This window comes from Pleuronectes platessa, chromosome 12 (genome assembly GCF_947347685.1).
Source record: "Pleuronectes platessa chromosome 12, fPlePla1.1, whole genome shotgun sequence".
Lineage (NCBI taxonomy): Eukaryota > Metazoa > Chordata > Actinopteri > Pleuronectiformes > Pleuronectidae > Pleuronectes > Pleuronectes platessa.
In genome coordinates this window covers 19,764,085-19,784,037 of record NC_070637.1, presented here as the reverse complement: position 1 = coordinate 19,784,037, position 19,953 = coordinate 19,764,085, and the positions used below count along the sequence as shown (strand labels likewise).

Below are 19,953 nucleotides of genomic sequence, written 5' to 3'. Positions count from 1 at the left end.
AAACAAAGATTGAAGAAATCTTGAATGTGTCCTGAAATTAGCTGTGACAGTAGAGATATTGTCTCTGTGCTGAACTCTCCAGAGACATGGCTCTTCACAAATGTGAGCGGGTGAGAACAGTTTCCGTTTGGCAATTTTTCAAAGGCTCTCTGTTTCTCCCTGGTATCTTGTTTCTTGGAAAGATTACACAAGAATACACAGAAAAATAACAATGTACGAGAACAGATTCATGTTTATTTATTGTTCAAATATGCACAGTTTTCTCTTAAAGTTTTGGAAACCTTAACAAATATAGCTCTAAATTCAAGGTTCTCAGATCATTGATTGATAATAGGAAACTGCTTAATGAAGTTTAATGAAGTCACTGTAAAATGTTTATTGATCCAAGTACCAGATTTCTGTTCCAGGTGTACACCTTCATCATGGATAATGACCAGTATCACCATGTCAAAGCAGTGTTTCATTTTACATATAAACAGAGCATCCAGCAAATACGCTCATAGTGACAGAAGACCTAACAGAGGACTATTGTTTTTTTTTAAATCACTATACTTTGTTGATTCCAAGGGGACATTGGTTAAAGCTATTGCATTGGCCGGGAATCGGACCCGGGTCTCCCGCGTGGCAGGCGAGAATTCTACCACTGAACCACCAATGCTGATGAAAGCTGGTCTAGTTACTCCAGACTTTCCCACTGACAGTAGTACAAGGGGTTCCACTATGAACTATGAGGGCATTGATCGAGCAAATACCACCAATAGGGTCCAACAGTCCCCTTAAATTCAATCAAGTTGCACCGTATTAAACACACTCATAGTTATTTGTCCCCTAAATATGGATGATTTTTACAAAAAGATCAATAGATTACTTTCTGAGAAATCAAACAAATAATGTTTCTTTATTGCCACTTACTTCATTCATGTGTAACCATCATCATGAAGGTAGCCCCAACAGGGGACAATTGAAGTTTGTTTGAATCATTATATCTTCATAATTATAAGAGGACATTGGGTAGAGCTATTGCATTGGCCGGGAATCGGACTCAGGTTTCCAGCGTGGCAGGCGAGAATTCTTCCACTGAACCACCAATGCTGATGAAAACCACCCTTACAACTCCAGACTTTCCCTCTGACAGTAGGAGGGGGTCCCAGAATGAACTATGAGGTAATTGGGCAAATAGTTTCATACAGTATTTATTATCTCCTAAATGTTACAGCAGGAACTATTCACCTTACCCGAATCCTAGTCTGTAATTCAAGTGTTTACAAGTTCATCTAAACAGCTGCCGTACAGAAAAGTACAATTGAAGTTTCTTAAAATTACAATACTTAGTTGATTCCAAGGGGAAATTGGTTAAAGCTATTGCATTGGCTGGGAATCGGACCCAGGTCTCCCGCTTTGCAGGCAAGAATTCTACCACTGAACCACCAATGCTCCAGACTTTTCTACTGACAGTAGTTCAAGGGGTTCCACTAGGAACTATGAGGGCATTGGTGGAGCACATACCACCACTAGGGGCCAACAGTCCCCTTAAATTCAATATCAATTAAGCTGCACCATATTGAACAGACTAATATTTATTAGTCCCCTAAAAATGTTAGGTATTTTCAACCAAGATCCATGAATTACTCTTAGACATATCAAAATAAATGTTGAAAATTGCCATATCAAAGCTCTGTTTCTTATTCATAGAGTTTTGGGAAATACACAAACCATCCGAAAAGAACAGCAAATTTGAAGTAGCCCCAGCAGGGGACAATTGAAGTTTCTTAAGATCACTATATTTAGTTTATTCCAATGGAAAATTTGGGTAAAGCTATTGCATTGGCCGGGAATCGGACCCGGGTCTCCCGCGTGGCAGGCAAGAATTCTACCACTGAACCACCAATGCTGATGAAGTCCACGTTTACAACTGCAGATTTTCCCACTGACAGTAGTACAAGGGGTTCCAGTATGAACTATGAGGTCATTGGAAAAACAGTTTCATACAGTATTTATTATCACCCAAATGTTACTGCAGGATCTGCTCACCTTACCCGGATCCTAGTCTTGAATTCAAGTGTTTATAAGTTCATCTAAACAGCTGCCATATAGAAAAGTACAATTGAAGTTTCTTAAAATTACAATACTTAGTTGATTCCAAGGGGACATTGGTTGAAGCTATTGCATTGGCCGGGAATCGGACCCGGGTCTCCCGCGTGGCAGGCGAGAATTCTTCCACTGAACCACCAATGCTGATGAAAGCTGGTCTAGTAACTCCAGACTTTCCGACTGACAGTAGTACAAGGGGTTCCACTATGAACTATGAGGGCATTGGTGGAGAACATACCACCACTAGGGGCCAACAGTCCCCTTAAATTCAATATCAATCAAGCTTCACCATATTGAACCCTACTAACAGTTATTAGTCCCCTAAAAATGCTAGGTATTTTCAACCAAGATCCATGAATTACTCTTAGACATATCAAAATAAATGTTGAAAATTGCAATATCAAAGCTCTGTTTCTTATTCATCGAGTTTTTGTAAATACCCAAACCATCAGAACAGAGCAGCAAATGTAACGTAGATCCAACAGGGGAAAATTGAAGTTTCTTAAAATCACTATACCTAGTTGATTCCAAGGGGAAATTGGGTAAAGGTATTGCATTGGCTGGTAATCGGACACGGGTCTCCCACGTGGCAGGCGAGAATTATTCCACTGAACCACCAATGCTGATGAAAGCTTCTTAGCAACTGCAGACTTTCACACTGACATTAGAGAGGGTTACAGAACGAAGTATGAGGATTTTGGTGGAGCACATACCAACGCCGAGGGCCAACAGTCCCCCTAAATTCAATATCAATCAAGCTGCACATTACATTACATCTAATTTAGCTGACGCTTTTATCCAAAGCGACTTACATTAAGTGTATTCAACCCTGAGGGTACAAACCCAGAACAACAAGAATCAAGAAAGTACAATTTCTTAAAAAAACAAAACAAACTACAATGTGCTATAAGTAAGTGCCATTTAAGTGCTACTAAATTGCTGGTTTCAAAATTGTATTCAAGGCATAGTCCGAAGATGTATGTTTTTAGTTTGCGGCAGAAGATGTGTTTAAACATTCTGATGTCTGGATGTTGATGGGGAGCTCATTCCACAATTTAGAAGCTTTATTGAACACACTCATAGTTGTTACTCCACTAAAAATGTTGGATCTTTTCATTTAAAGATCCATGAATTACTCTTTAACAAATCTAAATAAATGCTGAAAAATGCCCAATCTCTCCATATCAAAGGACTGTTTATTATTCATAGAGTTTTGGGAAATACACAAACCATCCGAACAGAAGAGCAAATTTGAAGTAGCCCCAGCAGGGGACAATTGAAGTTTCTTAAGATCACTATATTTAGTTTATTCCAATGGAAAATTTGAGTAAAGCTATTGCATTGGCCGGGAATCGGACCCGGGTCTCCCGCGTGGCAGGCGAGAATTCTACCACTGAACAACCAATGCTGATGAAGTCCACGTTTACAACTGCAGACTTTCCCACTGACAGTAGTACAAAGGGTTCCAGTATGAACTATGAGGTCATTGGAAAAACAGTTTCATACAGTATTTATTATCACCCAAATGTTACTGCAGGATCTGCTCACCTTAGCTGGATCCTAGTTTTGAATTCAAGTGTTTACAAGTTCATCTAAACAGCTGCCTTATAGAAATGTACAATTGAAGTTTCTTAAAATTACAATACTTAGTTGATTCCAAGGGGACATTGGTTAAAGCTATTGCATTGGCCGGGAATCGGACCCGGGTCTCCCGCGTGGCAGGCGAGAATTCTACCACTGAACCACCAATGCTGATGAAAGCTGGCCTAGTAACTCCAGACTTTCCCACTGACAGTAGTATAAGGGGTTCCACTATGAACCATGAGGGCATTAGTTGAGCACATACCACCACCAGGGGCAAACAGTCCCCTTAAATTCCATATCCAAGTTCATCTAAATAGCTGCCATATAGAAAAGTACAAACTGAAACATGCTCACACTGACGAGCTAAAAATATATAATTTTTTCTCTCATAGAACTTTTTGAGGGAGGTTGTGCCTCGCTGGGTACTTCCTGACTGTTAAACAGGAGAAAGCAGAGCAAACCTGCGGCACACACACCTATTAACCTCAGTCTGCTTAGGCCAGGTCAGGTCTTATTAAGGGTGAAGCAGTTTCAACCCTCTTTGATTGCCTGGAATTGAGTTTTTCGGCTGATATGCATAAACCAACTAACAGAATATCAAAGTCCACCTTTGTTGCTGGGATGATCCTCTTCGTGAAGTTACTGAACAGGATATGTGACTGCAGAGGGCTACTTTTGCTTTTGCTGCAGTACATTATTAAAGTACACATATAGAGGAATATCCTTCAGAAGTATCAAAGTATGGTAGCTCTTCTTTATATTATTTTTAGGCCTCTATTGTACATGGGAGACTTGCGTTCTCTTTATTGCGAATCCAAGAAAATCCTTATGTGGTTTAATCAAACTATATATCCGCACAATATAGAGCCACAGTGACAATCTGCTGCACATGGAGTACAGCCGGGCTTATCAGTGGTAGCAGATGGAGAGCGTCCAAGTGAGAGGCTCAGTCTGGCTCCATGTATGTCAGAAGTAAGAGGATGACCTTGGCTGAATCTCAACTGTGGTTCAACCATAAGAAACACACTCTTTTCCGTCTGTCTCCCTGTATATATATTTGTCTTTTTTTGTCTCTCTCAATCACACAAACACACACACTCAGAAACAAACGGCCTCCCCCCATCACATTCTTGCATTCAGAGTTACAGCTGGAGACAATGTATACTCCTCCACACTATCACTTCATCAAAAAGAAAAGCCATTTGTAAGACACTCACTGAGGCTACAGAGGCTCTTGCAAAGCCCTTACAAGCAGGTGATTAGATACTGAGTCACTTTAAGCATTTACCACAGAGGGATGAAGAATTTGCCGCAAGGTTGCTTGATACATCATATCAGGAGAAGACTCAGTAAACATTCTCCCTCTTTTGCCTCAACATTCAATGAAGTTGTAGCCCCATTTTTTTATCACGCCTCAAACATCATAGCTCGCAGCTCTTGCATCAACCGAACGCAGGGTACATGACTTGAATAACACGAATCCTGCAACTGAATATTCACAGGCAGTTTTTTTTTGTATCTGTGTAAACAGTCAGTGGAAGAAGATATACATGTATTTTTCGGGTAGTAAATGTGAAGGGCTTTGTAGATTCACACTGGTCTGTAGCTCGGTGAGACAATGGACTTCATGTAGGAAGAAAACGATTAAGGATTTGCACCAAGTCACACAGTGGCAGTTGTCAGCCCCTCTGTTGTCCTGGGGAGGCTGTAAACTCTCTCTGCCTCTTTTTATTACACGTGAAGCAGCCAGTTGCTTCTTGACACCAACACGTTTCCTTGTTGTCTAATACATGCAGAAGTTCACGTGTCCTCCAGGACCTGAAGCAGCTCTCTATAACTTTAGATATAGCCTTGTGTATAACTGACGTGTTTGGAGACTTATGCAATCGCTTGATTATTTCTTTGGACACAGGAATTGTGGGGGAAGAGAGTGAAGACATGCAGCAAATTGAACTGGAGACGCCCATATGCTATGAGCCCTAACTATTTGGCCATCGGGTTTGTTTGGTCATTCACTAAGTGAATGTAATGTTGTTACAGTCTGTCACAAATACAGCAGATTTTAGGAGCAATGCAAGGAATCATAGAAGTGTTTTGTGTCTTCCTGATGTGTGTAGATTTATACACTTACCATTTGCTCAACCCTTTTTTTCTTATTATATTCCACACAGTTCCATTTTGAAAGAGAACCCTTCAAGATTTCCTACCACAGAATAATTCACTGTGAAATGGAGGACTGGAGCTTATATAAGTTATCTATCACTTTAAAGTCGTGGCCTTCACATGTACTAAATGACACATTTCTCTCTCTGATTGATAATGAGCTATTGTACATTCACAGTCTCTGTCGGGATAATTACTGTTTTGTATTATTGAGGGGGAAAATCGCCTCATTCATGGGATATTTAATGCAAATTGAGACTCATATCACGATTTAGTGCAGATTTAAAGTGGAAACTTGGAAAATGGTAATTGTCTCGTTCAGGCTTCTTTATGGCTCACTTAAGAGCGCCCCTCCAGACTTGGGGGAAAATGGGAAGCAGATCGGCCACGTGAGAGGATCATTATTAGGAGGGAGTACTTCATTTGTTAGAATGTCTTGTTAGAAAACAGTGAGGGTTAAGATATTTCATTTAAATTTGTGTACTTTTACTTTAGTATTCATGAAGCATTTTTGGCTCCCTGCCAGGAGAATCGTCCTTGCTTGTAAATGTCACACGACTTCCCCTTTAGAGGAGAAATGCTTCCTAGATTGACCTTTGAGGTACAATTTGAGAAGGTAAGGGCTGCTGCACACCAGAGGATTTCTATCTCATGAAATTGTGGGAGACCAAATATATAATGACAGATTTAACCGATTTTTTATCTCATAGTCATCACAACACACACACACTGTAAGATTTTGCCAGAACGTCAGACCACACACTTGATGTATGATTCCAGACACTTGAAATCTCACAGAAAAGTGAAATATCTTCTTCTTCGGTTTTGAAATGGTGGTTGGCAAACTACTTTTAGGTGCATTACCGCCACCTTCTGAACTGGAGTATGAAACACACATTAATCGTGTCTTCAGAAGAAAAACAAACATGGAGGAAGACCGACAATTTTTGTTTCTGTCGGAGCCAGATATATCAAACATGATTAATATCTAAGATTTGAAATTGGGGACTCAATCGATAGCATTAAGATTATTTTGTAAACTACAGGATTATTTGGTCAGATAATCTGCACCTAGTGACCTCCAGTCGGGAAAAATCCCTACGAATTTCAGAAGGGGCAAATTGGGTCTAGGATCGGTCCGAATATCCTCTAGTGTGCGGCAGCAGTCGTGGGCTTATTTGTTTCACAAAACTGGAGGCGTTTATGAATCGTCTGAATGTTAAAACTGAGCCCCGGCCATGACCGTTCTCCACTCATTTGTCCATCCAGGCCAACTATGTCTTCCCTTATTAATAAATGTTTTTCTCAGTCTGGGAACGGCTCCAATACTTGTGATTATTTTTAATGACAAGATCTTTTTTTTTCATACTACATTCACATTTGTCTCTTAAGACTTGAAGACTCTTTTAATGAGCTCTCATAAGGTCTGCTTCCTTAGCCCCTGGCCAGATCCAGCTATGTGCAGCAGGCAACTCTACTAGACCAAGACTATATAAGGCATGAACACTTCCCTAGACATGAAGAAATGCCATTCTTCCCTTTGACAGTTATTATCCAACGGGTAATGGTAGCTACAATACTCAAGTAGATCCTTGATTAAAACATATTGCATAAATAAAGTGTAAAGAGAGATTTTAATGCTGCTGCAGATGTTGCGGTAGATTACAGAGCAACATGAGCTTTTTGGCAGTGACACACATGAAAACACTCGTTGCCGAATGAGGACTTTTCAGCTCTGCTTTCAGAGACAGGATGTATATTTTCTGCAGAGAAAGATCAGTCATTTTGTCTCAGTGTTATGGACGTTACAACCTGTTGAAGCTTCCCATTCATTTCACGAAGGCAACAAAAGTTCAGTGTGCTATAGGGGTTCCACTCCCTAGTTTGAACACATCCTCTTTAACTCCTTCTCTCCTTCTCTTCTCCTCCTCCCTCGGCCCTCCTGCTCCCCGTCTGCCTCCCAGGCGCCATGATCTGGCCGGAGGAGGACAATTGCGCGTGCCCAGTAGACAGCATGGACACCAAAAGGCACTCTGCTGAAAGGTGACCTCCAGACACTTCACCTCCACAAAACATTTGGTGAGTTAAGACTCAGATAATCTCCTGTATTCACAAATGACACCATCTCCTCTCCCCTGTCAACGTTTGGCTTGATGTGCAGCTCCCAACCATCTGTGAATGTTCACGTTAGACAAGTTAAAGTGAGCCCTTTAAAACAGAGCACGTTATCATAAGTCTTTTCCACTGCTTTATGTCCACTCCCTTTGAAGCAAAAAAAAAAAATGTTTGTCATTTTTCTTCTTTCACTAAAGCATTTCTTGACTTTTTTAAGAATTGTCATTTTGCTCTTTGGCCTGATGAGCACTAACCTTTTCAAGTGAAAAAAAACATCATTCAATCATTAATTCGATGATGACCGAGGTACTGTTATTTTATCTGAAATAGCCTTCAATAGAATCGATAAGCCTTTGCACGTAATGAACCCTTTTTGTGCATGTGTGTGTTCATGTAAGTGAGCATGTGCATGAATAAGATATGTTGATGGGTATTGACAAAAATCCAATTAAAAAACACCAATCGCATTAAAACCTTTAAACTAATTTATTTATCCAAAGATATAAAACCTGTATTTGCTGAATACAGCAGCTTGTAGTAAACTTAGGTTTAGTAATTTGGTGTATATGACAAACACAGTTTTCAGCACTTGGTTGTTCTGGTGAGTGTATCTGGCAGCAGGGTGGTTTATGTGAGATTGACTCTAAACAGACTGCATTGCCCATGTTAATCATCATTAGGGAAAATGTAATTTGGTGTTGAGTGTGGCTCTTAGTAGTTTCTGCAGGAGGTCTATAGCACAAAGGAATAAGAAACATCAGGCTTCATCTCCACAGGTAGTTGATTGAGGGCTTTGTTGAAGATAAGAAAAATATACAACAGCAATGGACTTTTTGAATTTTGCAGTCCGATAGGAAAATTATTTAAACAAAAATATCATGCTCCCTCTTTGAAACCAAAAGTAGCCATGTAAAAAAAAGAATAATTTGGATCGACATTCCAGGCAGTTTGTTATTAGCATAAACAAAAGCCCATATAGGGCTGGAGTCATGAGTGGAGCGTGCAAGACATCTGTAAGCCATTACCTGCGGAAATTAAATATAAGTGCACACACGACCGAACATTCAACAAAAATTATAATAACATCAACCTAATAAGAAGAACCATAACACTAAAATACAAATACCACTATCACTGTAAGAAGCCCAGAGAAATAAGAAACATATCAGCCATGACGCTGCATATGTGTGGTTTGATTGAAACAGGGGGTTAGGTTTGAAATAAGAATGTTATTAAAGGCAACGCAGTGGGACAGGCAGTGTGTTCGCCACTGAAATGGATTTGTGCATTAGATTCAAAAGTGAAAGGGATATAGGATTTTGGATTGCACGAGCTGAATTTCCCGTTGTGACCCGGCAGATATAAAATACCTTATTTGATTTACTTTAAACCAAACAGGGCTGAATTCAACTCGTGTGACAACATAGTAATAAAAAAAATGAAAATAGAAGAAGCCTTTAGAATATTTTATATTGTTTGCTTTTTTAGCTTCGTCAATCAACCAATCTGGCAACAAAACAATTGGGTCACACGAGGCCCTGACCACACATTTACAACAACTGGTTTATTGTGATTTCTAAATGAAAAACAAATGCCAACAGTTGTGAAGCAATAACTGTGTTTCAAAGTAATAATATTCAGCCCCATAGCTAACAGAGGGCAGGTTTTCTATAATAGTACTATCAACACAGTGAATCATGTCCTGTGCCAAAACATTACCTTTGACTCTCCTAAATAGTTAGCATTAAATAAAGTAGCCTGTGGCCAGAGTGGCTCTTTATGTAAATCAGGCCTGGCAATGAAGTGATGATTGATAGCAGACCTCCATTTATTTGAAAGTGGAGAACCTTGGGCTAAAATCAATGCAATCTGTGTAAGTGAAGCTAACACAAAGTACCAAAAGTAAAGCTAACACAAAACAAACAATATTCAATAACTCGCCGAAGGCATGGCTCATTTGTCACGGTGGAAGTGGTGCATATGTTCTGTGCAAATGTTGTGTCTAGTTCACTGGGTTTACGGTTTGTCACCCGGCTATCTGCAAGCGTGGGTACAGCAGCGGGAGTGGTTCAAAGCACTAGAGCATTGGGTAGAACTCACTCAGCGTGCGTTTAATTTGGGTCGGTGGAAGCAGGAGGCGCAGACGTGGTTAGGCTATGCAAGAGAGAGAGATATGAGGAATGAGAACATTTGGGAACCCCGGTGTAGGAAGGCGCAGATAAACCATTTGTGTCACCTAATTAATTAATTAATTAATTACATTCACAAAACATTGTAAAATCATTCTACAAAGCAGAAGATTCTCTGGTTTGCTGCATGGATGTAAAATGCAGGTCTCGTGAAAATTGAGACTAACTCGTAGGGGTCTAATGTTTCTTGCTAGATATTCTGGCCATGTCTGTCATGGTGCAGCTGACGAAAGTGTTTGTGAGAACAAAAGGTGAGCTACAGTGAATAAAACCAGTCTGCTGGGACTTCATTAGGCAGCAGTGCATTACTTCAAACATTATAAAAAGCTATTTGGTATTCAGCCGCATTTCTCAGGGGCTCAAACTTGCAATTACAGAATAATCTATGACTAAGTTAGGAAATCTCTCATCTAACAAATCCATTACTACACACACACACACACACACACACACACACACAGTGGCCTTACAAGTTTTACTCTGACTCAGCTCTTATTGTGCACATCAGTCGAATAAGGACTGTCAGTCAGATATTTTGTACAGTGCCTATAATTAGAATTGCATTTGTTTTGTGTGCATTTGAAAAAAATAAGTTTGTTACAATCTATTGGGGACGGGACATGGAAAAAAAACTCTTTCTTCCTAAAACTCAATTTAAATCAAGTGGAAGACCTTGATTAAATATACGCAAACTGACTTGATTTCTTCATCTCTTGGTTGTCAGCTTGTGTGTAACTTCATTAAAACTGTTGATGCTGTTCATTTGGTTCCCTTTGTTTATTTCATAAAAATGTGGTGTTTTCTTAAGCAAAAAGAAAAATTGTTGACAGCTGGAATACCTGCAGCACAATATGTGATATTAAATAAAGGGTGTATAATATATATATATATATATAAAATCAGCAGCGGTTAGAGATTATTTAAGTTATTATGAAGACTTTATTGTTCTCTTGTTAAGAGTAAACTAAAGGCTTAATATTGCTAAGATTTCCAGCAAATATTAAATTAAGGAAATTAACAGCAAGGATTATTCTAATAGCAATCATTTTCAAGGGTTTAAAAAACATTTGGCATTTGAAACCTATATTTATAGAATACCTTCAGATTTGAATTAACCAACAGATAGAGTTGTTCAGATACCATATTTCTTGTCCCGATTTAGATTACCAAGACTCTGGCGAATTGGCCAATACTGGTTACCTGTTTCAAACAGTTTATTTGAAATAGTAACAATAACTGTTGTATCCTACACTGTTGTATCACTAATGCTGGTAGTGGAACATCTGTGCCAAAGATTAATCGGTTTCTTAAAACAATCACTCTACATATACAAAGCATATTAGCTCAAACAATAACATATGTCAGAAAACATACACCTTATTATATGTATATGAGTTGTAGCCAGAAGTCATGTGTGCTCTTTGAATGTCTCTGTTTCCTGTACAGGGCTGTTTATGTATGCGTCCTATTCATTGCTTAAGGCTCCAGTGGTGAAGTTCACAAACAAAGGGCTGCTGAGCTGGAGCCTGGCCCCTTGTGGGAACGAGGCAGAGCTTCTGGGGGCAGATTGAAGAAGTCAAGGTTGTTAGGGAGAGTAAAAGTAGCGCAGCGTGCAACAGCGAAGCTCCACAGCTGTGACATTGTTTTCTGATGACTTTCTGTTCTGGAAACCGAGCTCAGAGGTGCTGTCATGTCAGAGACTGATGCTGTGTCGTCCTCAGTAAAGGAGGCTACACATCCTGGCGATAAAACGTTGAGATACCATACCATCACATCAAGAGAGTGTGTGATCAATTTAATAGAAAGTAAAACACAATATGGTGCTTGTCAGTATCTTGGTAAAAAATAGGGTTCTAGATCCAATTATTTCTACTGTTAAAGGTGAATTTGGCTCTATGTTTAGAAATGGGGGGCGTGTACATCTGGAAACTTGTCAGATCTCCTACACCTGCAGCTGCGACACAGCGGCAGCGGTAACAATTCAATATTATGGGGCAACTGTGAAACTCCACTAAATGTGCTTATAAAAGGCTCAAATTGTTATTTTGAGAATGTCAATTTGGTGGATCGACTCCGAATGATTTTGGAAGATCATGAATTTACACACCCAGATTTATAAACATAGGACTCAGGTTGTAAAATACAGAAATTCCCATTTAAAGAGTTTCGAACAATAAAAACAAATCCTGAGCGGCCATGCACTTTTGAATATTCAGCCGTAACTGAGGGATTTGTATTTGTGCTGCTATTCTCCAGTGTTCTTCAGTCTCATCTCAGCCTCCCTCCGCTGAGGTTTGTGGTGATGATGGGACGCACTATGCAGCATGTAACGAGTCATGTTTGGTTTCTCAACATATTTCTCCTCCAAGTCCCTGACCTGCACTCTACCAGCTCCTCCACTGACTACTTTGTCCAACGGCAGCTTTGCCTCTAATTGCTGCCTCTTCCTGTCGATACGTTCGCTCCTCAACAATCTGTCTTTTTTCTGTGATTGAGTTTTCCTGCCACAAAAAGCCAGCCCGGCGCTCAGCACTCATCTTCTCTGGCTTTGTTGTCTCTGCACTATAATATCTTATTATGACTTTCAGGTACTTCTCTCAAATTTCATTATCAGTGTGTTGGCTATGTAAGCTCCAGTACTTCTACCCTTCCATCTCTGCACTCTCCATACACACAGTTCAAAGTGTCTCCCCATGAAAACTGGACTACTCCACAGAACATCTTTAACTGGGATGTTTTTTGATCTCCTTTGCATTAGCAAGGGAACGTATACCAACTGTTATCTCCACACCTTTATACTAGAAATCCGCAGCTACACTATATAAACCATGTGCCTCGAGCACTTTTTAACTAACTCCTGCCTTATCTCCTGAAAACAATCTTTTTTAATAATACCCTCATTTTCCGAAAGCTATAATAAGGCTGGAGTGCCGTCTGCTTGCCAGGTCTTATAGCTGTGAAAAAATGTTTAGCTTCCATCTGCAGGTTGCGTGTCGTTTTAGTGTACGGGAACGCGTTATTACATAGAAGTGAAGCACAGCTGCTCTAACAGCCTTTTCCACTGCTTCCACCCACCTTCAATTTGTGATTGCACCAGTTTCCTTATTATCCGCACGGTGAAAGCAAAGAAATTTGCTAATTTGAAGAAAAACATGTGGTGATCACCTGAACATTAGTGGCTCAGTTTTCCTTTTCTTTTTATTTTCCTCTCCCTTCCTCCAAAAAGTTTCCTGACATTATCATCCTTCCTACGTCAGCGAACAAAGTTCAATTCCTCTTAGAGACTGCATCCAGATGTACCTCTCCAACTTTTCTCCTGTGGCATAAATATATATTTTCATGTGGAGGTATTCAGCTCCCCAGTCAACCTGTAGACATGTTATTCCTCAGATGTGGAATACAATGGTGGAACCAACACTGCAGTGTAACCTCTGGACATGTTTACAATATTGAATATATCCCAGATACACAACCAGCTCTCTCCAGACACTGTGGGAATATTAATAGGTACATGCTCTAAACTTAGTTTTGTTTGTCACCTACAGTGGCTCAAGCTATTTATTCATTTTCACATGTTGTATTCACACATCAATAAATATTTGTTAACCGGCAACATAATTTGGAATCTGATATCATTTAAACCAAAATATGCTACAGCTACAATCCGACATTATTTCCAATGTTCCAAATGTACCAATTTCACAAGCTTTAAAGTCTTACTAAACACATTCGATCAATTACAAACGGGATAAATGACAAATTACCTTTTCTATCAAACATGTTTAAAAGCAGTCCATTTGAAGGCAAGAGCCCAGTGCAGTCAAGACACTTAATTCAATTGTACTAGCTCAGAATGACTCCATCACACTAACAGTTTTGTTTTTTTAGCACTAAACGTTATTGAGTGGAACAAGGTAGCACAAGTTGCCATTGAACACTGCTAGGCTACAGTATTTGGAGCAAATAAAGTCTGAGTTTATTTAGCTAAATGTTGCTCAGTGTTATACCTATAAATAAAGTAAAGGTGTATGGGTCTATGACGTGACATTGGTGCAGTAGTTCATGTAATTGAAGTTCAGCCATGGTTGTTGCATGGTCTGTTATTTTGGCCCAGACTCTCACCTTATATATTGCTTTAAAATAGTTCACAGTCATTCATTGTCTCCAGAGGATGAATCCTAATGAATTTGACGATCCTCTCATTTTTCCTCTCGTGGTATCTTGGCTCTATATCAATTATTGGATGGGCTGCTGGAAAGTTTTCAAGTTTCATTTGTCCAACTGAAACCCCAAATATCAGCAAAAACATTACTTGTTTAAACATCACTATCGTCCTTTTGAGCATGTTAGCATGTCTTGATGATAGAAATGTCACAATATTATCCAGAGGATTAGGACTAAATGACAACAGTGTACAAGAGTTTGTATCTGTGGTGTCTGGAGATGAACCACAGTAACTGTGTAAGAGATCCCAGAAATGAAGAGGCGTTGGGCCTGGGAATTATATTTGTATGCATTTGAGTTTGTAGTTTTATTATAAAACACAAGACCTAATCAGTTCAGAAGCAAAACACCAATTAAGGAGACTTTCAAAAGAAACATTAATATGTTCTAAATCAGAATATCTCCCATAGCCCTCATAATATTTAATAAAACTTTAAAATGGAGCAAAACAGACGATTCATTTTGAGTTCCAACCCTCTGAAACACCACTTTAGTTATTTGCTTTACACACCCTATAGGAATTTTTCCTTTTCAAAGTTAGTGATAGGAATCAAGGTATGTGTCATAACGGAGAGGTGATAAATTGGTGAACTGTATCTGATCAACACTGTGTCTTTGGTCTGCAGTGTTATGACAGTGAATTACTGTGGCCTCAGTGTTGTTCAGACACTGATTGAGGGTAATGGACTGAGGCCAATTTTTCACTGGATCCTGACAGAAAGCTGTACTCTCCGGTGTTTTATTTGCAAAAGGTTTCAAAGTGCAAACCAAACCAAACACAGAGGATTTCATCTCTCTGACATAAAAGTCCAAGGAGTCAAAGCCGGTTAAGAATCGTAATGACTGGAGCTGTTGACTCATAGTAATAGCTGTGTTTCTTTTGTGGAAAATATTTTTTGCTTAGTCGACATCGAGCTGAGCCAAGGTGTGAATGTGAAAGTTTCCCCTTATCTGAAAATACACTTCTCTGTTTTGTTTTCTGTTCTACTGCACCTTCCAAACTCTGTCCTTAGTTGTTCCTTCTCTCTCTCACCCCCTCCTTGCTCTTCTCCCTTTCTTTCCGATGCTCCCCCTCATTTCTCTTCCACCAGGCTATCCAGTATTGGCAGTGTCACTGAGAAGCTTGTCCTGGTGCGATGCATTGTGTGCGGTATAATTCACAGATACAGTATAGCGGCTGTGTGATAAAGACTGCATCTCCCGTGTGGACCCCTTCTGCTGCTCTGAACTCAAATGAACCATGTGTTGAACACTCACACGGGGGGAAATTGGGGATTTGCTAACTGCAAGTATTTCCAACACCTGGCTGGAATCATGTGAAAACTGTTACTTCCCTTTTTCCCTTAACAAGGCAGAATATCTGAATGTGTTTACAGCATGTAATGAAAGTGTTTTGTCACATTTAAGCTTTTTCCATTCATGTGATCACCCTCTGATACTAACCTTTGATGCGTTTCCAGCTTCAGCCCCGCACGGAAACAAGCTTCTCTCTCACTTCCAGGGGGCGAGGCGTCTGAAGACGTGAATTGATGATTCTGGCTTTAATTAGTATAGCCTGTTTTAGTGATATCAGCCATTCTTTACAGGCTATGCTAATCTGTGCCAGAATCAGCAATGCAATTGGGATGGATGCATTTCTCCATGACGTGCATGAAGGTCGTTTGCTGCACTGCTGTCATTCCTTGAACTTCTTGTCCTTGTTATTGCTGGTTTGGAGTCATTGCTTTGAAATATAATAAGGGCAACATAAATAGTTCCTTTAGAGGTTTGGGAGTTGATCAAAACCATAACAAGTTGCAGGTCTGCAGATGAGATTTAATTTGTAGTAACCAGAATGAAAAGTACCAGTGTAAAGTAGGTCTATGTGTCTATAGGTGCTGCGACCGAGTGGCCTTTCCTGGGACACCTGCTGGGCAGCAATTTGAGTGTAAATGTCAAATATGATGTGAGTATCTCACCCCTCCTTTATTTTCTCGTGGATCATTGGTGCGAGAAAAAAGTTCAGAGGACACAGAGTCCAGAAGCTGCTACCGTGCTCTGCTGGTGTCTTTTCCATTAACCCAATCATCAGAGGCTGAACCCGCAGACACTTCATTTAACAGCTTGCCAGTCCTTTAAAAAAAAAAAAATCATTAACTCTGCTGAAGCTTGTTTGATCCCTATAATAAGAAATTTCTAATGAGAATCTTGTTCATAAATGCACATATGGGGAATATAAAGGATATATATACCCTATGGAAAAAGTGTGATAAGGCTAAATTTGAATTATAGTGTTAAAATCAAGATTTTGTTACTAGTTAAGGCTGGCACACATGTAATTAAAGGTATAACATTAACATAGATTTATTTGATTAAATCCAATATCTCTGTATTGGCTGATATTCTTCACATTATATACTGTGTGTAAGTAGATTGTTGTGCAGATGACTTTGCTTTGTGTTTCCATTGCTTCTGTGTAGCTAGAAGCACATTTTGATAAAAGCATTATTTCTCTTTATTTAAGATTATATGATTAGATTATGTGTTTTTTCACTTTTTTAAAGCAAGCATCTTTTTCTGCATATTCTGTTTAAAAAAAATCATATCAGCATTTATTGGACATTATATACAATAACACTTACATATATGTCAATTTAGCTTTGAAAGATCCATACTTGCATTGGTTCAATAGTACTCTGCACTAATTTATCAAGAAGAAATGTTCACCTCAGTAGCTGCTCATAGTGTTTTTTCTCTCCCCTTCAGTGATCAATATTTTTGTCATTTGAAGTCTTCTGAATAATTTGTATTTTCAGGAGATTCATTGCAGTTTTTATCATATAGTACTCTGATTATACATATTCATCTCAAAACAAATTTCATTTTTATTCATGTCCGCCACTCACAACTGATAAAGGCTTTGACTGTGGGTATGCCTTGCCTCTGTGCGTGCTCAGCGGGGTAGAGCACAGTGTGAATGCTCACATATAGGTAAGCCGCCTGAAAACCAGGGCTCTGTGGGCCTGGCATTCTGCTGTGGCCCATGATTGGCAGGGGAGCAAATGGCGGAAGCATCTGGAGGCACTTGGATCAGACCGTGATAAAAATCCGAACACACACAGACACAGGCAGATAGACACTTCTGCACACACGCAATGGGTGCAACTAGCCCCACACTAGCCCCCCAGACATCTTGACTCTATCTGACAGTGAGCAGGAACATCACTCCACCTGGGAAGGCTTCAGAGCTGGGAAAGGACAGAAGTGCTCCTATTAACATAATCTCCACGGGAGATTTTCTCTTGTACGACCTTTAAGGCTTAATGTTTAAAGTAATTTGCAATCAGTCATTATTTGGCTTCCATAGGGGACACGATTAACTTGTACATTTGCCCCGTTTCCCCTCTCGCACACACACACAGTTTCCTCTGAAATCGGCAACATGCTCCAGACTCAGAGTGATGGATTTTGGGTATTTGTTGTATTACTGCCCACTGTGTCCTGTTATCTAAATCAGTGTTGATAAAGCATGTGTCTCTGTGGCTAACAGCAATTAACTTGCATGTTTAAGATTTCATCCATCTCGTCCAGCTGTGTTTAAAACCCTAATGTGGTTGTTTAAATCAGACCCACAGTGTTTGACTTTACAGAAAGCCAATGATTGCATTACCCCTTGCCATCCCCCCGACCCTTGCATCAACTTAGGCCCAATAAAGTAAATGCCCTCAATTAACTATTCCTCAGTTAGCTTTTTATCCCTGTCTGTTTTTCGTCTCATCAAGGGAAATAATAAACTAGACATTGTTGAGCTATGGGATGTATTTATAGACTTTCCGTTTGCATTATTTAATAGCTTGCATATTTATGACAGTCGTGACATTTTGGGCTGATGCTTTCCTTCTCAGTCTGCCTGCCCTAATCCACTGGTCAGTCAAAGTCCCTGTTTAACCCTGCCGATAAAATCCCAGCTGAATCCTGCCCATCAGCAAGGAGCGAGCGGAAAGAGCTGGGGCCGCCTGAGATCACCTCTCCACAGTGTTGTACTCCAGAGCACCAGGCCCCTGCGTTTAGCCGAACGTAATTTGAATTCATTACCTCCCCTCCTCTCCAAACTGTATGCATGGAAAGTGTTATGCGTGAGCAGCTATAGGCTCTTAAGCTGCCGTACTTTATGAGATACCCGCCATGTGTGTGGGTGCGTGAGCCATCGCACATGCTGAGTATCTCCAACCCTGTCTCCAAACATTGATAAGCGCCGGGAGGGAAAGTTTCTCAATTTTGCATCGTAGCCTGGAGCAGAAAAAAGAAAAAAGACTAACACAAGTTATATTTTACATTTTCATTTGCAGTGAATCAAGATGAGAGCATGTGATAAGAAATTGGAAACCCAGTAATTTGCTGGTGCTTTGAGGCAACATCAACTTTAGTTATTGAAGATGGTAGATTCTGCTGCATGCAACACGTGGTTATCATATATTTATGTTATAGTTTTTAACATTCAAACTGCAAAGAATCTGGTAGTGATCGAACAACTTGATCAAACACAGTGGAAACGAGAGTTGAGGGACTTGACGATATATCATTTGTGTTAAGATTTTTGCCATGGCATCTGTACGTTTAATATCTTAAGGACATTTTGGGCAATGCTCCGAAATACAGGACCAGGATTTATAAAGGGTAAAAGTTGATTTATTTATTCTGGCAGCTGAAATAAGTTTGATGGGTGGATTGATGGGAAAATATCAGATAAACCCAAGCTCCAACTTCTCAGTTTGGATTTGCTGCTGATCTTCATCTTTCAAAACTAAATACATATATATATATATCTTCTTTTAATAGAGAACAATTTGAGGATGTTTCCTTATGCTACATAACATTTTAAAGGCCATTTATTACAATCAACAGATTAATTGATAGTGAAAATAATGATTGGTTGCATTCATAATTAATACAGCTACATTTTATTATGATTTATGTTGATATATTCATACAAAGATAAATACGGTGTGATAGAGGGTTAAATGTCCATCCCCTGATGAGACTAATAAAAAAAAAGTCATCTTCATTTCCAGTGAGAAATATGCTTGGAGATTGGTCACAGACTGTGGGACCTCGCTGCATCTATTTTTATAAAACTCAAGTTATGCACCATTCTGCTTTTGTTTTGCTCTCTGATCGAACCTTTGAGGATCACAGAGAGAAGGAACTCACATTTTCTCGAGCAGATTCAGACGATGTGACTTTAATGGAGCTCCACTTCTAATATATCATGTCTTGTTCGTTTCTCTGCAACATTTGAGCCTGGCTGCCCCTTGTCCATCAGCTGAGCCGACTGCCAGTGTGATTTGTGCGCTGCAATAAGGCTCACAGCCATTTCCTCTGTGAATTATTGGAGCCAAGAATACCACCCTGTCCCGCAATTAATGACACTCCATTGATTCAACCCATTTCCTTCTGGAAAGAAAAAGAAAAAAGCTCTCTTGAGGATTTTTCCTCCCTCGGGACGCTTATATTAGACATAGATTTCTTTGGCTTAATGCACTTAGATAAAATATTTTCTCTGGAGACATAGGCAGCAGAGCTACTTCACCGAAGTATTAACCCTAAC

General features: G+C 39.7%; 1 protein-coding gene and 6 non-coding genes across 8 annotated transcripts in view; 1 reads left to right on the top strand and 6 right to left on the bottom strand.

Moving 5' to 3' along the window:
• Positions 1–587: 587 nt before the first annotated feature.
• On the bottom strand, positions 588–658 carry trnag-gcc (transfer RNA glycine (anticodon GCC)). Its single transcript has one exon. It is a non-coding gene; the product is annotated as a tRNA-Gly (tRNA).
• Positions 659–1,363: 705 nt separating this feature from the next.
• Positions 1,364–1,434, bottom strand: trnac-gca (transfer RNA cysteine (anticodon GCA)). Its single transcript has one exon. It is a non-coding gene; the product is annotated as a tRNA-Cys (tRNA).
• Positions 1,435–1,820: 386 nt separating this feature from the next.
• trnag-gcc (transfer RNA glycine (anticodon GCC)) lies at positions 1,821–1,891 on the bottom strand. Its single transcript has one exon. It is a non-coding gene; the product is annotated as a tRNA-Gly (tRNA).
• Positions 1,892–2,164: 273 nt separating this feature from the next.
• trnag-gcc (transfer RNA glycine (anticodon GCC)) lies at positions 2,165–2,235 on the bottom strand. Its single transcript has one exon. It is a non-coding gene; the product is annotated as a tRNA-Gly (tRNA).
• A 1,193-nt stretch (positions 2,236–3,428) lies between these two features.
• On the bottom strand, positions 3,429–3,499 carry trnag-gcc (transfer RNA glycine (anticodon GCC)). The gene has a single exon. It is a non-coding gene; the product is annotated as a tRNA-Gly (tRNA).
• Positions 3,500–3,772: 273 nt separating this feature from the next.
• On the bottom strand, positions 3,773–3,843 carry trnag-gcc (transfer RNA glycine (anticodon GCC)). Its single transcript has one exon. It is a non-coding gene; the product is annotated as a tRNA-Gly (tRNA).
• Positions 3,844–7,800: 3,957 nt separating this feature from the next.
• chrm3a (cholinergic receptor, muscarinic 3a) overlaps positions 7,801–19,953 on the top strand; it is a 48,354-nt gene continuing 36,201 nt past the window's right edge. The window contains exons 1-2 of one of the 2 annotated variants that reach the window (XM_053436691.1): positions 7,890–7,917; positions 16,241–16,311. In XM_053436691.1, coding sequence (XP_053292666.1) covers positions 16,298–16,311 — 14 coding nt within the window. In that variant the 5' untranslated portion in view covers positions 7,890–7,917; positions 16,241–16,297. Of the gene's footprint in view, positions 7,918–16,240; positions 16,312–19,953 lie in introns of both variants that reach the window. The other variant, XM_053436693.1, reaches the window with a different exon arrangement.